This window comes from Oncorhynchus nerka, linkage group LG14, assembly GCF_034236695.1.
Source record: "Oncorhynchus nerka isolate Pitt River linkage group LG14, Oner_Uvic_2.0, whole genome shotgun sequence".
Taxonomy (NCBI): domain Eukaryota; kingdom Metazoa; phylum Chordata; class Actinopteri; order Salmoniformes; family Salmonidae; genus Oncorhynchus; species Oncorhynchus nerka.
Window position 1 is genome coordinate 20,356,001 of NC_088409.1, and position 11,730 is coordinate 20,367,730.

At 46.7% G+C, this 11,730-nt stretch overlaps 3 protein-coding genes across 3 annotated transcripts in view; 1 reads left to right on the forward strand and 2 right to left on the reverse strand.

The window, feature by feature from the left end:
* Window positions 1–4,448: 4,448 nt before the first annotated feature.
* LOC135575173 (fibrinogen silencer-binding protein-like) lies at window positions 4,449–10,477 on the reverse strand. The gene is made up of 2 exons (XM_065027726.1): window positions 8,957–10,477; window positions 4,449–5,437 (listed from the first exon to the last, which is right to left on the reverse strand). The coding sequence occupies exons 1-2, from the start codon at window positions 9,370–9,372 to the stop codon at window positions 4,888–4,890; spliced, it is 966 nt and encodes a 321-aa protein (XP_064883798.1). The 5' UTR covers window positions 9,373–10,477; the 3' UTR covers window positions 4,449–4,887.
* Window positions 10,478–10,537: 60 nt separating this feature from the next.
* Window positions 10,538–11,730, reverse strand: part of LOC115127812 (uncharacterized) — a 31,937-nt gene continuing 30,744 nt past the window's right edge. The window contains exon 4 of the mRNA XM_065027728.1: window positions 10,538–10,913. Coding sequence (XP_064883800.1) covers window positions 10,609–10,913 — 305 coding nt within the window. The 3' untranslated portion in view covers window positions 10,538–10,608. The remainder of the gene's footprint in view (window positions 10,914–11,730) is intronic.
* LOC115128079 (protein virilizer homolog) overlaps window positions 11,703–11,730 on the forward strand; it is a 22,574-nt gene continuing 22,546 nt past the window's right edge. Inside the window, exon 1 of the mRNA XM_065027038.1 lies at window positions 11,703–11,728. Within this exon, the coding sequence (XP_064883110.1) occupies window positions 11,703–11,728 (26 nt within the window). The remainder of the gene's footprint in view (window positions 11,729–11,730) is intronic.

An 11,730-nucleotide genomic window follows, 5' to 3' on the forward strand; every position in this document is an offset into this window, starting at 1 on the left:
GCAAAGAGAAACGACAGTCCATCATTACTTTAAGACATGAAGGTCAGTCAATAGGGAACATTAAGAACTTTTAAAAGTTTCTTCAAGTGGAGTCGCAAAAACCATCAAGCACTATGATGAAACTGGCTCTCATGAGGACCGCCACAGGAAAGGAAGACCCAGAGTTACCTCTGCCGCAGAGGATAAGATCATTAGAGTTACCAGTTTCAGAAATTGCAGCCCAAATAAATGCTTCAGAGTTCAAGTAACAGACATCTCAATATCAACTGTTCAGAGGAGACTGCGTGAATCAGGCCTTCATGGTCTAATTGCTGCAAAGAAACAACTACTAAAGGACACCAATAAGAAGATTGGGTTTTTTTGGGCCAAGAAACACGAGCAATGGACATTAGATGGGTGGAAATTTGTCCTTTGGTCTGACGAGTCCAAATGTGAGATTTTTGGTTCCAACCGCCATGTCTTTGTGAGACACAGAGTAGGTGAATGGATGATCTCTGCATGTGGTTTCCACCGTGAAGCATGGAGGAGGCGTGATGGTGCTTTGCTCATGACACTATCTGTGATTAATTTAGAATTCGAGACACTCTTAACCAGCATAGTTACCACAGCATTCTGCAGCGATACGCCATCCCCACTGCGCTTAGTGGTACTATCATTAGTATTTCAACAGAACAATGACCTAAAACACACCTCCAGGCTGTGTAAGGGCTATTTGACCAGAAGGAGAGAGATGGTGCAGCATCAGCTGACCTGGCCTCCACTATCACCCGACCTCAACCCAATTGAGATAGTTTGGGATGAGTTGGACTTCAGAGTGGAGGAAAAGCAGCCAACAAGTGGTCAGCATTTGTGGGAACTCCTTCAAGACTGTTGGAAAAGCATTCCTTATGAAGCTGGTTGAGATAATGCCAAGAGTGTGCAAAAATGTCATCAAGACAAAAGGGTAACTACTTCAAAGAATATAAAATATATTTTGATTTGTTGAACACTTTTTTGGCGCAATATGTGTTGTTTTTTGGATTCAATATGTGTTATTTCATAGTTTTGATGTCTTCACTATTATTCTACAATGTAGAAAATAGTACAATTGAATTAGTAGATGTGTCCAAACTTTTGACTGGTCCTGTATATTTCCACACTATGAGATTGGAATACTGTGAAATGGTGAAAACTGTGATAATGCCTTTTTAGCGTAAGAGATGTTTGAAAAGTTTTAACCAATACCCTAGATGCAGTTGCACCCCTAAAAACATTTCTCATAAGAAACTAGCTCCCTGGTACACAGAAAATACCCGAGCTCTGAAGCAAGCTTCCAGAAAATTGGAATGGAAATGGCGCCACACCAAACTGGAAGTCTTCCGACTGGCTTGGAAAGACAGTACCGAAGAGCCCTTACTGCTGCTCGATCGTCCTATTTTTCCAACTTAATTGAGGAAAATAAGAACAATCCGAAATTCCTTTTTGATACTGTCGCAAAGCTATCTAAAAAGCAGCATTCCCCAAGAGAGGATGGCTTTCACTTCAGCAGTGATAAATTCATGAACTTCTTTGAGGAAAAGATCATGATTATTAGAAAGCAAATTACAGACTCCTCTTTAAATCTGCGTATTCCTTCAAAGCTCAGTTGTCCTGAGTCTGCACAACTCTGCCAGGACCTAGGATCAAGAGAGACGCTCAAGTGTTTTAGTACTATATCTCGACACAATGATGAAAATAATCATGGCCTCTAAACCTTCAAGCTGCATACTGGACCCTATTCCAACTAAACTACTGAAAGAGCTGCTTCCTGTGCTTGGCCCTCCTATGTTGAACATAATAAACGTCTCTCTATCCACCGGATGTGTACCAAACTCACTAAAAGTGGCAGTAATAAAGCCTCTCTTGAAAAAGCCAAACCTTGACCCAGAAAATATTTAAAAAACTATCGGCCTATATCGAATCTTCCATTCCTCTCAAAAATGTTAGAAAAGGCTGTTGCGCAGCAACTCACTGCCTTCCTGAAGACAAACAATGTATACGAAATGTTCCAGTCTGGTTTTAGACCCCATCATAGCACTGAGACTGCACTTGTGAAGGTGGTAAATGACCTTTTAATGGCATCAGACTGAAGCTCTGCATCTGTCCTCGTGCTCCTAGACCTTAGTGCTGCTTTTGATACCATCGATCACCACATTCTTTTGGAGAGATTGGAAACCCAAATTGGTCTACACGGACAAGTTCTGGCCTGGTTTAGATCTTATCTGTCGGAAAGATATCAGTTTGTCTCTGTGAATGGTTTGTCCTCTGACAAATCAACTGTAAATTTCGGTGTTCCGCAAGGTTCCGTTTTAGGACCACTATTGTTTTCACTATATATTTTACCTCTTGGGGATGTCATTCGAGAACATAATGTTAACTTTCACTGCTATGCGGATGACACACAGTTGTACATTTCAATGAAACATGGTGAAGCCCCAAAATTGCCCTCGCTAGAAGCATGTGTTTCAGACATAAGGAGGTGGATGGCTGCAAACGTTCTACTTTTAAACTCGGACAAAACAGAGATGCTTGTTCTAGGTTCCAAGAAACAAAGAGATCTTCTGTTGAATCTGACAATTAATCTTAATGGTTGTACAGTCGTCTCAAATAAAACTGTGAAGGACCTCTGCGTTACTCTGGACCCTGATCTCTCTTTTGAAGAACATATCAAGACCATTTCAAGGACAGCTTTTTTCCATCTACGTAACGTTGCAAAAATCAGAAATTTTCTGTCCAAAAATGATCCAGAAAAATTCATCCATGCTTTTGTCACTTCTAGGTTAGACTACTGCAATGCTCTACTTTCCGGCTACCCGGATAAAGCACTAAATAAACTTCAGTTAGTGCTAAATACGGCTGCTAGAATCCTGACTAGAACCAAAAAATGTGATCATATTACAGCAGTGCTAGCCTCCCTACACTGGCTTCCTGTCAATGCAAGGGCTGATTTCAAGGTTTTACTGCTAACCTACAAAGCATTACATGGGCCTGCTCTTACCTATCTCTCTGATTTGGTCCTGCCGTACATACCTACACGTACGCTACGGTCACAAGACGCAGGCCTCCTAATTGTCCCTAGAATTTCTAAGCAAACAGCTGGAGGCAGGGCTTTCTCCTATAGAGCTCCATTTTTATGGAATGGTCTGCCTACCCATGTAAGAGACGCAAACTCGGTCTCAACCTTTAAGTCTTTACTGAAGACTCATCTCTTCAGTGGGCCATATGATTGAATGTAGTCTGGCCCAGGAGTGGGAAGGTGAACGGAAAGGCTCTGGAGCAACGAACCGCCCTTGCTGTCTCTGCCTGGCCGGTTCCCCTCTTTCCACTGGGATTCTCTGCCTCTAACCCTATTACAGGGGCTGAGTCACTGGGTTACTGGGTCACTGGCTTACTGGGGCTCTTTCATACCGTCCCTAGGAGGGGTGCGTCACTTGAGTGGGTTGAGTCACTGATGTGATCTTCCTGTCTGGGTTGGCGCCCCCCCTTGGGTTGTGCCGTGGCAGAGATCTTTGTGGGCTATACTCGGCCTTGTCTCAGGATGGTAAGTTGGTGGTTGAAGATATCCCTCTAGTGGTGTGGGGGCTGTGCTTTGGCAAAGTGGGTGGGGTTATATCCTTCCTGTTTGGCCCTGTCCGGGGGTGTCCTCGGATGGGGCCACAGTGTCTCCTGACCCCTCCTGTCTCAGCCTCCAGTATTTATGCTGCAGTAGTTTATGTGTCGGGGGGCTAGGGTCAGTTTGTTATATCTGGAGTACTTCTCCTGTCCTATTTGGTGAATTTAAGTGTGCTCTCTCTAATTCTCTCTTTCTTTCTCTCTCTCGGAGGACCTGAGCCCTAGGACCATGCCTCAGGACTACCTGACATGATGACTCCTTGCTGTCCCCAGTCCACCTGGCTGTGCTGCTGCTCCAGTTTCAACTGTTCTGCCTTATTATTATTTGACCATGCTGGTCATTTATGAACATTTGAACATCTTGGCCATGTTCTGTTATAATCTCCACCCAGCACAGCCAGAAGAGGACTGGCCACCCCACATAGCCTGGTTCCTCTCTAGGTTTCTTCGTAGGTTTTGGCCTTTCTAGGGAGTTTTTCCTAGCCACCGTGCTTCTACACCTGCATTGCTTGCTGTTTGGGGTTTTAGGCTGGGTTTCTGTACAGCACTTTGAGATATCAGCTGATGTACGAAGGGCTATATAAATACATTTGATTTGATTTGAAAAGATTGGCTGAAATTTCAGCCTGTTTTGGCGGGATGGAGTTTTGGCCTGCCTGGTGACATCACCATAAATGTGTTAATAGACCAGTAAGAATGAGAGTTCCAAACCGTTCTGCCAATAACAGTTTGTTATCAGTTTCCCCCTCCCCACTCAGAACACTCGCAGACAGTCCGAGCAAAATTCTTACTTGAGAAATTGAACTTCGCCAAGAATCTATTTTTGTCTCTTTTTGAGCATTTTAATAGAAAACAATCACAGTAATGTAATTCATTTTTACCCAGAAATGATTTGAGATTGAGAAGGCTGCATTGGAACTTTAAATCCTCCCTCAAACTCACTGTTCATCACACAAACATGATTTCTCAGGCCAAACCCCTCTTCCACACGCTAAACACAGACATAGAAACAGTTCAGAGCATCCTTATGTACATATTCCTTATCCCCTTACACTGTGTATAAGACAGTAGTTTTGGAATTGTTAGTTAGATTACTTGTTGGTTATCACTGCATTGTCGGAACTAGAAGCACAAGCATTTCGCTACACTCGCATTAACATCTGCTAACCATGTGTATGTGACAAATAAAATTTGATTTGATTTGAGCATCCTCCTGAGTTCCATATGGTCAGTTCAGTCAGGCCATGGGTGTGTTAGTTATAGGGGCAGTGGTAGTCCATGTCTCAGCCTGGCTGCCCTCAGTTTCTCTACTTTGATTTTTGCTCTCAGAAGCTCCTCCTCCAGTTCCTGCTTCCTCTTTAGCCCCTCCCTCTTCTCCTCCAGGTATACGCCCATCTTTCTGTGATTGGTCATGACCTGCTCGTGCTCCTCCATGGCCAGCTGAAGGGGACGGAGCCTGTCAGGGTCACAGCGGGGGTAGTGGTCATGAGGGTAAAGGTCACGTTGCAGTGGAACGGGTGAGGTGGAGAGGGGCAGGACGACAGAGGATGGGCAGGGAGAGAGGGAGCCGTCATAACCATGGACACTGCCCAAGTCCTCATCTTCCTCCTCCGCCCCCTCTCCTCCTAGCACCACCCCCACACGCGTGGAGACGATGGTCAGGTCTGGCGGAGGCTTCACGTCCACGTCCTGGTCCAGCCTGACCACATCCTGGTCCAGGTGGTGGGTGACGGGGTTTGATGGGTAGTCTGGGAGGGAGGAGCTGCTGCCAGGTTGCTCCATGGGAGAGTCATGCTTATACATCACCCTACAGAGAGAATATGGAATAGAATACAGCTTTATTGCTGTCTCATTATACATCACCCTGCAGATATACAGAATAATACAGCTTTATTACTATCTCATTATACATCACCCTACAGAGAGAATATGGAATAGAATACAGCTTTATTACTGTCTCATTATACATCACCCTGCAGATATACAGAATAATACAGCTTTATTACTATCTCATTATACATCACCCTACAGAGACAATATGGAATAGAATACAGCTTTATTACTGTATCATTCTACATCACCCTGCAGATTAACAGTATAATACAGCTTTATTACTGTCTCATTATACATCACCCTGCAGAGACAATATGGAATAGAATACAGCTTTATTACTACAGCCATACATGTATAAGTGGCACTAGGTGGGGGTATTGAGAGTATTCAATCAATCAAATGGATTTATAAAGCCCTTTTTACATCAGCCGATGTCACAAAGTGCTGTACAGAAACCCAGCCTAAAACCCCAAACAGCAAGCAGTGCAGGTGTAGAAGACCGGCTGTGTAGAAACACAACCGGTCTTCGGGATGGTCAAAAACATTCTTCTTAAAACCCTTTTCATGACCATCTCATACTTTGTTAAAGAATGCATTCTCCTACTGTGGGCTAATACCTCTCCTACGTTTAAAATGTGAATTGACCAGATTCGTCAGTCCATGTCCTGACGAATTTAGGCTGTTGAGGTCAAAAGTGTGAGCCTGAGGAGTGTGTATGTGTGCGTGTGTAAACTGATTGAGGTTAGCTCTGTGTTGTTCTATAGAGCAGCCCCTCCCTAGTAGAGTTCTATAGAGCAGCCCCTCCCCTGTAATTACTAGTAGAGCTCTACAGAGCAGCCCCTCCCCTGTAATTACTAGTAGAGCTCTACAGAGCAGCCCCTCCCCTCTTATTACTAGTAGAGCTCTACAGAGCAGCCCCTCCCCTCAAATTACTAGTAGAGCTCTACAGAGCAGCCCCTTCCCTGTAATTACTAGTAGAGCTCCACAGAGCAGCCCCCCTCCCCTCTCTTGTTACTAGTAAAGCTCTACAGAGCAGCCCCTCTCGTTACTAATAGAGCTCTACAGGGCAGCCCCTCCCCTATCTAGTAGAGCAGCCACTCCCCTCCCCACTAATTACTAGTAGAGCTCTACAGAGCAGCCCTCCCCTCTAATTACTAGTAGAGCTCTACAGAGCATCCCCTCTCGTTACTAATAGAGCTCTACAGAGCAGCCCCTCTCGTTACTAATAGAGCTCTAGAGCAGTCCCTCCCCTCCCCTCTAATTACTAGTAGAGTTCTACAGAGGAGTCCCTCCCCTGTAATTACTAGTAGAGCTCTACAGAGCAGCCCCTCCCCTCTCTAGTAGAGCAGCCCCTCTTGTTACTAGTAGAGCACTACAGAGCAGCCCCTCCCCTATCTAGTAGAGCAGCCATCCCCTCTCCTCTAGTTACTAGAGCTCTACAGAGCAGCCACTCCCCTCCCCTCTAATTACTAGTAGAGCTCTACAGAGCAGCCCCTCTCCTCTAATTACTAGTAGAGCTCTACAGAGCAGCCCCTCTCGTTACTAATAGAGCTCTACAGAGCAGCCCCTCTCCTCTAATTACTAGTAGAGCTCTACAGAGCAGCCCTCCCCTCTCTTGTTACTAGTAAAGCTCTACAGAGCAGCCCCTCTCGTTACTAGTAGAGCTCTAGAGCAGCCCCTCCCCTCTCTAGTAGAGCAGCCCCTCCCCCCACCTCTAGTTACTAGTAGAGGCTCTACAGAGCAGCCCCTCCCCTATCTAGTAGAGCAGCCCTTCCCTCTCCTCTAGTTACTAGAGCTCTACAGAGCAGCCACTCCCCTCCCCTCTAATTACTAGTAGAGCTCTACAGAGCAGCCCCTCTCCTCTAATTACTAGTAGAGCTCTACAGAGCAGCCCTCCCCTCTCTTGTTACTAGTAAAGCTCTACAGAGCAGCCCCTCTCGTTACTAATAGAGCTCTACAGGGCAGCCCCTCCCCTATCTAGTAGAGCAGCCCTTCCCTCTCCTCTAGTTACTAGAGCTCTAAAGAGCAGCCACTCCCCTCCCCTCTAATTACTAGTAGAGCTCTACAGAGCAGCCCCTCTCCTCTAATTACTAGTAGAGCTCTACAGAGCAGCCCTCCCCTCTCTTGTTACTAGTAAAGCTCTACAGAGCAGCCCCTCTCGTTACTAATAGAGCTCTACAGGGCAGCCCCTCCCCTATCTAGTAGAGCAGCCCTTCCCTCTCCTCTAGTTACTAGAGCTCTACAGAGCAGCCACTCCCCTCCCCACTAATTACTAGTAGAGCTCTACAGAGCAGCCCTCCCCTCTAATTACTAGTAAAGCTCTACAGAGCATCCCCTCTCGTTACTAATAGAGCTCTACAGAGCAGACCCTCTCGTTACTAATAGAGCTCTACAGAGCAGCCCCTCCCCCTCCTCTAGTTACTAGTAGAGCTCTACAGAGCAGCCCCTCCCCTCAATTACTAGTAGAGCTCTACAGAGCAGCCCCTCCCCTCTAATTACTAGTAGAGCTCTACAGAGCATCCCCTCCTCAATTACTAGTAGAGCTCTACAGAGCAGCCCTCCCCTCTAATTACTAGTAGAGCTCTACAGAGCAGCCCCTCCCCTCCAATTACTAGTAGAGCTCTACAGAGCATCCCCTCTCGTTACTAATAGAGCTCTACAGAGCAGCCCCTCTCGTTACTAATAGAGCTCTACAGAGCAGCCCCTCCCCCCTCCTCTAGTTACTAGTAGAGCTCTACAGAGCAGCCCCTCCCCTCAATTACTAGTAGAGCTCTACAGAGCAGCCCCTCCCCTCCAATTACTAGTAGAGGCTCTACAGAGCAGCCCCTCCCCTCAATTACTAGTAGAGCTCTACAGAGCAGCCCTCCCCCTCTAATTACTAGTAGAGCTCTACAGAGCAGCCCCTCCCTCCAATTACTAGTAGAGCTCTACAGAGCAGCCCCTCCCCTCTCTTGTTACTAGTAGAGCTCTACAGAGCAGCCCCTCCCCTCCAATTACTAGTAGAGCTCTACAGAGCAGCCCCTCCCCTCACTAGTAGAGCAGCCCTTCCCCCTAGTTACTAGTATAGCTCTACAGAGCAGCCCCTCCCCTCTCTAGTAGAGCAGCCCCTCCCCTCTAGTTACTAGTATAGATCTACAGAGCAGCCCCTCCCCTCTAGTTATTAGTAGAGCTCTACAGAGCAGCCCCTCCCCTCTCTAGTAGAGCAGCCCCTCCCCTATAGTTACTAGTAGAGCTCTACAGAGCAGCTCCTCTAGTACAGCAGCCCCTCCCCTCTCCTCTAGTTACTAGTAGAGCTCTCCAAAGCAGCCCCTCCCCTCTCTAGTAGAGCTCTACAGTGCAGCTCTAGTAGAGCAGCCCCTCCCCTCTCTAGCAGAGCAGCCCCTCCCCTCTCCTCTAGTTACTAGTAGAGCTCTACAGAGCAGCCCCTCCCTAGTAGAGCAGCCCCTCCCCTCTCTGAGAGCTGTATAGAGCAGACTGTGTGTGTGTGTGTCACCTGTGCATCGTCGCTGGGTCTTTATCATGGTGAATAGCTCCGTGACGGAAAAGGTGAGGTATCATCTCCATCACTCTCCTGGTTGGTTCAGATATACTTCCTCTGTACTCTGGCTGGGCGTGTCTCCGTTGCATCACTTCCTGTTTGGCCGACTCCTTCAGCCTCTTGTAGAGGGTGCGTAGGCCCTGGGCAGTGCGGGGGGGCCTGTCCCCCCCCAGGACGTTGTACTGATCAGACACTGTGTCCCAGCACTTGTTCTTGTCCACGATGACAGCGTGCTTGTTGGTGTGCTCCTCCAGGATGAGAATATGTGGGCGGACCAGCTTCAGCAGGTCCAGTTTCTCAGACAGGGTGAAGTTGGAGGAGCGAGCCTTACCCACCATACTGGACGACATGTAGACGGACCCAGACGCCATCTTAGAACATAGCCCAAGGAACCAGAATGGACCGAGCCAGGCCTAGACACCAGCACTAACTCAACACAATATCTCGCTTCTTTTCCTCTCCTTCTTTTGAGATTTGGTCTGGTTCTCTACCTCCCCTTTCTTTCTGTTCTGTGATGAGGCTCAGGCTAATACTGGTTTAACTCTCACTCACTCTCTTCCTTGTCCCTCTTCTTTCTCCCCCTTCATGGGTTCTCAATCAAACAGTCTCTGTCTAACTGCATGTACTCTCTCTCATCCGAGGTCTTCTCTGCTCTGTGTTACACAACACACACGGGCAACAATAAGAATCAGGCTTAACTAGGCCAGCCTCGTTTAGGCCCCCGCCTACCGCGGAGGGCTTTGGGTGAATTCCTCCCAGCTTAGGCTGACGCAGGCTAAAGCCGCTTAAACCCAGCCCGACCTACTTACAGCCCGGTCTCTCTAAACCTCAAACCAGCGCTCGTTCTAACTGCTATACACCAAATACTAACATATGGGGTGAATGTGTGTGCTTACATGGAAATTGTAAAGATGCATTTTCTTTATTCTTATTTCCGTTTAACTATAAAAGAGGAAACGGCGCTGGTTTAACCGGAGAGGTGTGCGCGCAGCGCGAGTCCGTGCGAATGCGCGATTTTATTTTTTACACAAAGGAAAATCAGAGCTGCTTCTCAAAGAGAGACACACGAATCATCCGCCGACGGGAACAACAGAATGAGGGAAAACTAGTGAAAAGCTAAAGAGAGAGGAAAAGCGGAGAAAGGAGAGACAGACAGAGGCACTAGTTGCTCTGAGAGGGAGGGGGACAGAGCGCGTGTGCTCACTGATCCCAGGCACAGCTCTAATCTGCCTCGCGCTGCCGCTGCACTACCCACGCTCATTTGCATAATGCTGGACCTGCTGTCATTAAAACATAGGCTTGTTACAGTTGGCTAGGCTTCATTCAGTGTGTGTTTGTTTCCCTGAAGCCCAAGCATCAAATAAATCCCTGCCAGTCCTAAATGGATAGACTAAATGTCGCTCACCTTAGAAAGGCGATATCAGTTTGCTGCATTTCCTTTCTAAAGCAGCATATACATGATCTTGGTTTCAAGGAAAAATTCTAACCACAAATAGGTGTTAAGTGGCATAAAAATTCCAAGTCCAGGCACACGTGAGGGTTTGCAAATTAAAAATACTTTAATATGTAGTCATAATTAAAATACACCAACGAGTATCGGCTAAGGCCTAAATCAGACTGACAAAAATTAACTGCTTTTTAACTGAGCCTGTGGGTCTGAGAGCTGGTGCTCCAATACCGTTTGCCAGACGGTAGCAGAGTAAACAGTCTATGGTTAGGATGGCTTTCAGGCCTTCCTCTGATATAGAGGTCCTGGATGGTTGTTGAGCATGGCCCCAGTGATGCACTGGGTTGCCCCACCAACCTCTGTAGTGCTTTGTGGTTAAGTTGCAGAGGGAGGGGTTCAGTCCCAGGGTCCCGTCCCAGGGTCCATAGGTTGGTGAGGTTCTATCCCGTGTTGTATCACAACCGGCTGTGATCGAGAATCCCATAGGGCGGCGCACAAATTAGTCCAGTGTCATCAGGGTTAGGGGAGGGTTTTTCCGGGGTAGGCCATCATTGTAAAATATGAATTTGTTCTTTACTGACTAGTTAAATAAAGGTTAAATAAAACAATACAAATATACACACAGCACCCATTCTGCCAGTCACATTCTGTTAACGGTCCCCAAAGCACACACATCCCTGGGTCGCTACTCTTTTCAGTTCGCTGCAGCTAGCGACTGGAACAAGCTGCAAAACACACTCAAACTGGAAAGTTTAGCCTTTTTGCCTCTTGCTAAGCCGTCGTTGTAAATAAGTGTACAGTCCCTTCAGAATGTATTCAGACCCCTTGACTTTTTCCACATTTTGTTATGTTACAGCCTTAATGTCAAATTGATTAAATCACTTTTTTTCTCCTCATCAATCTACACACAATACCCCATAATGACAAAGCAAAAACAGGTTTTTAGAAATGTTTGCTCATTTAGATCTTTCCTTTACTGAAATATTACATTTACATAAGTATTCAGACCCTTTACTCAGTACTTTGTTGAAGCACCTTTGGCAGCGATTACAGCCTCAAGTCTTCTTGGGTATGACGCTACAAGCTTGGCACACCTGTATGTTTTCTCTGCAGATCCTCTCAAGCTCTGTCAGGTTGGATTTGGAACGTTGTTGCACAGTTATTTTCAGGTCTCTCCAGAGATGTTCGATTAGGTTCAAGTCCGGGCTCTGGCTGGGCCACTCAAGGACATTCAGAGACTTCTTCCATTTAAGAATGATGGAGGCCACTGTGTACTTGGAGT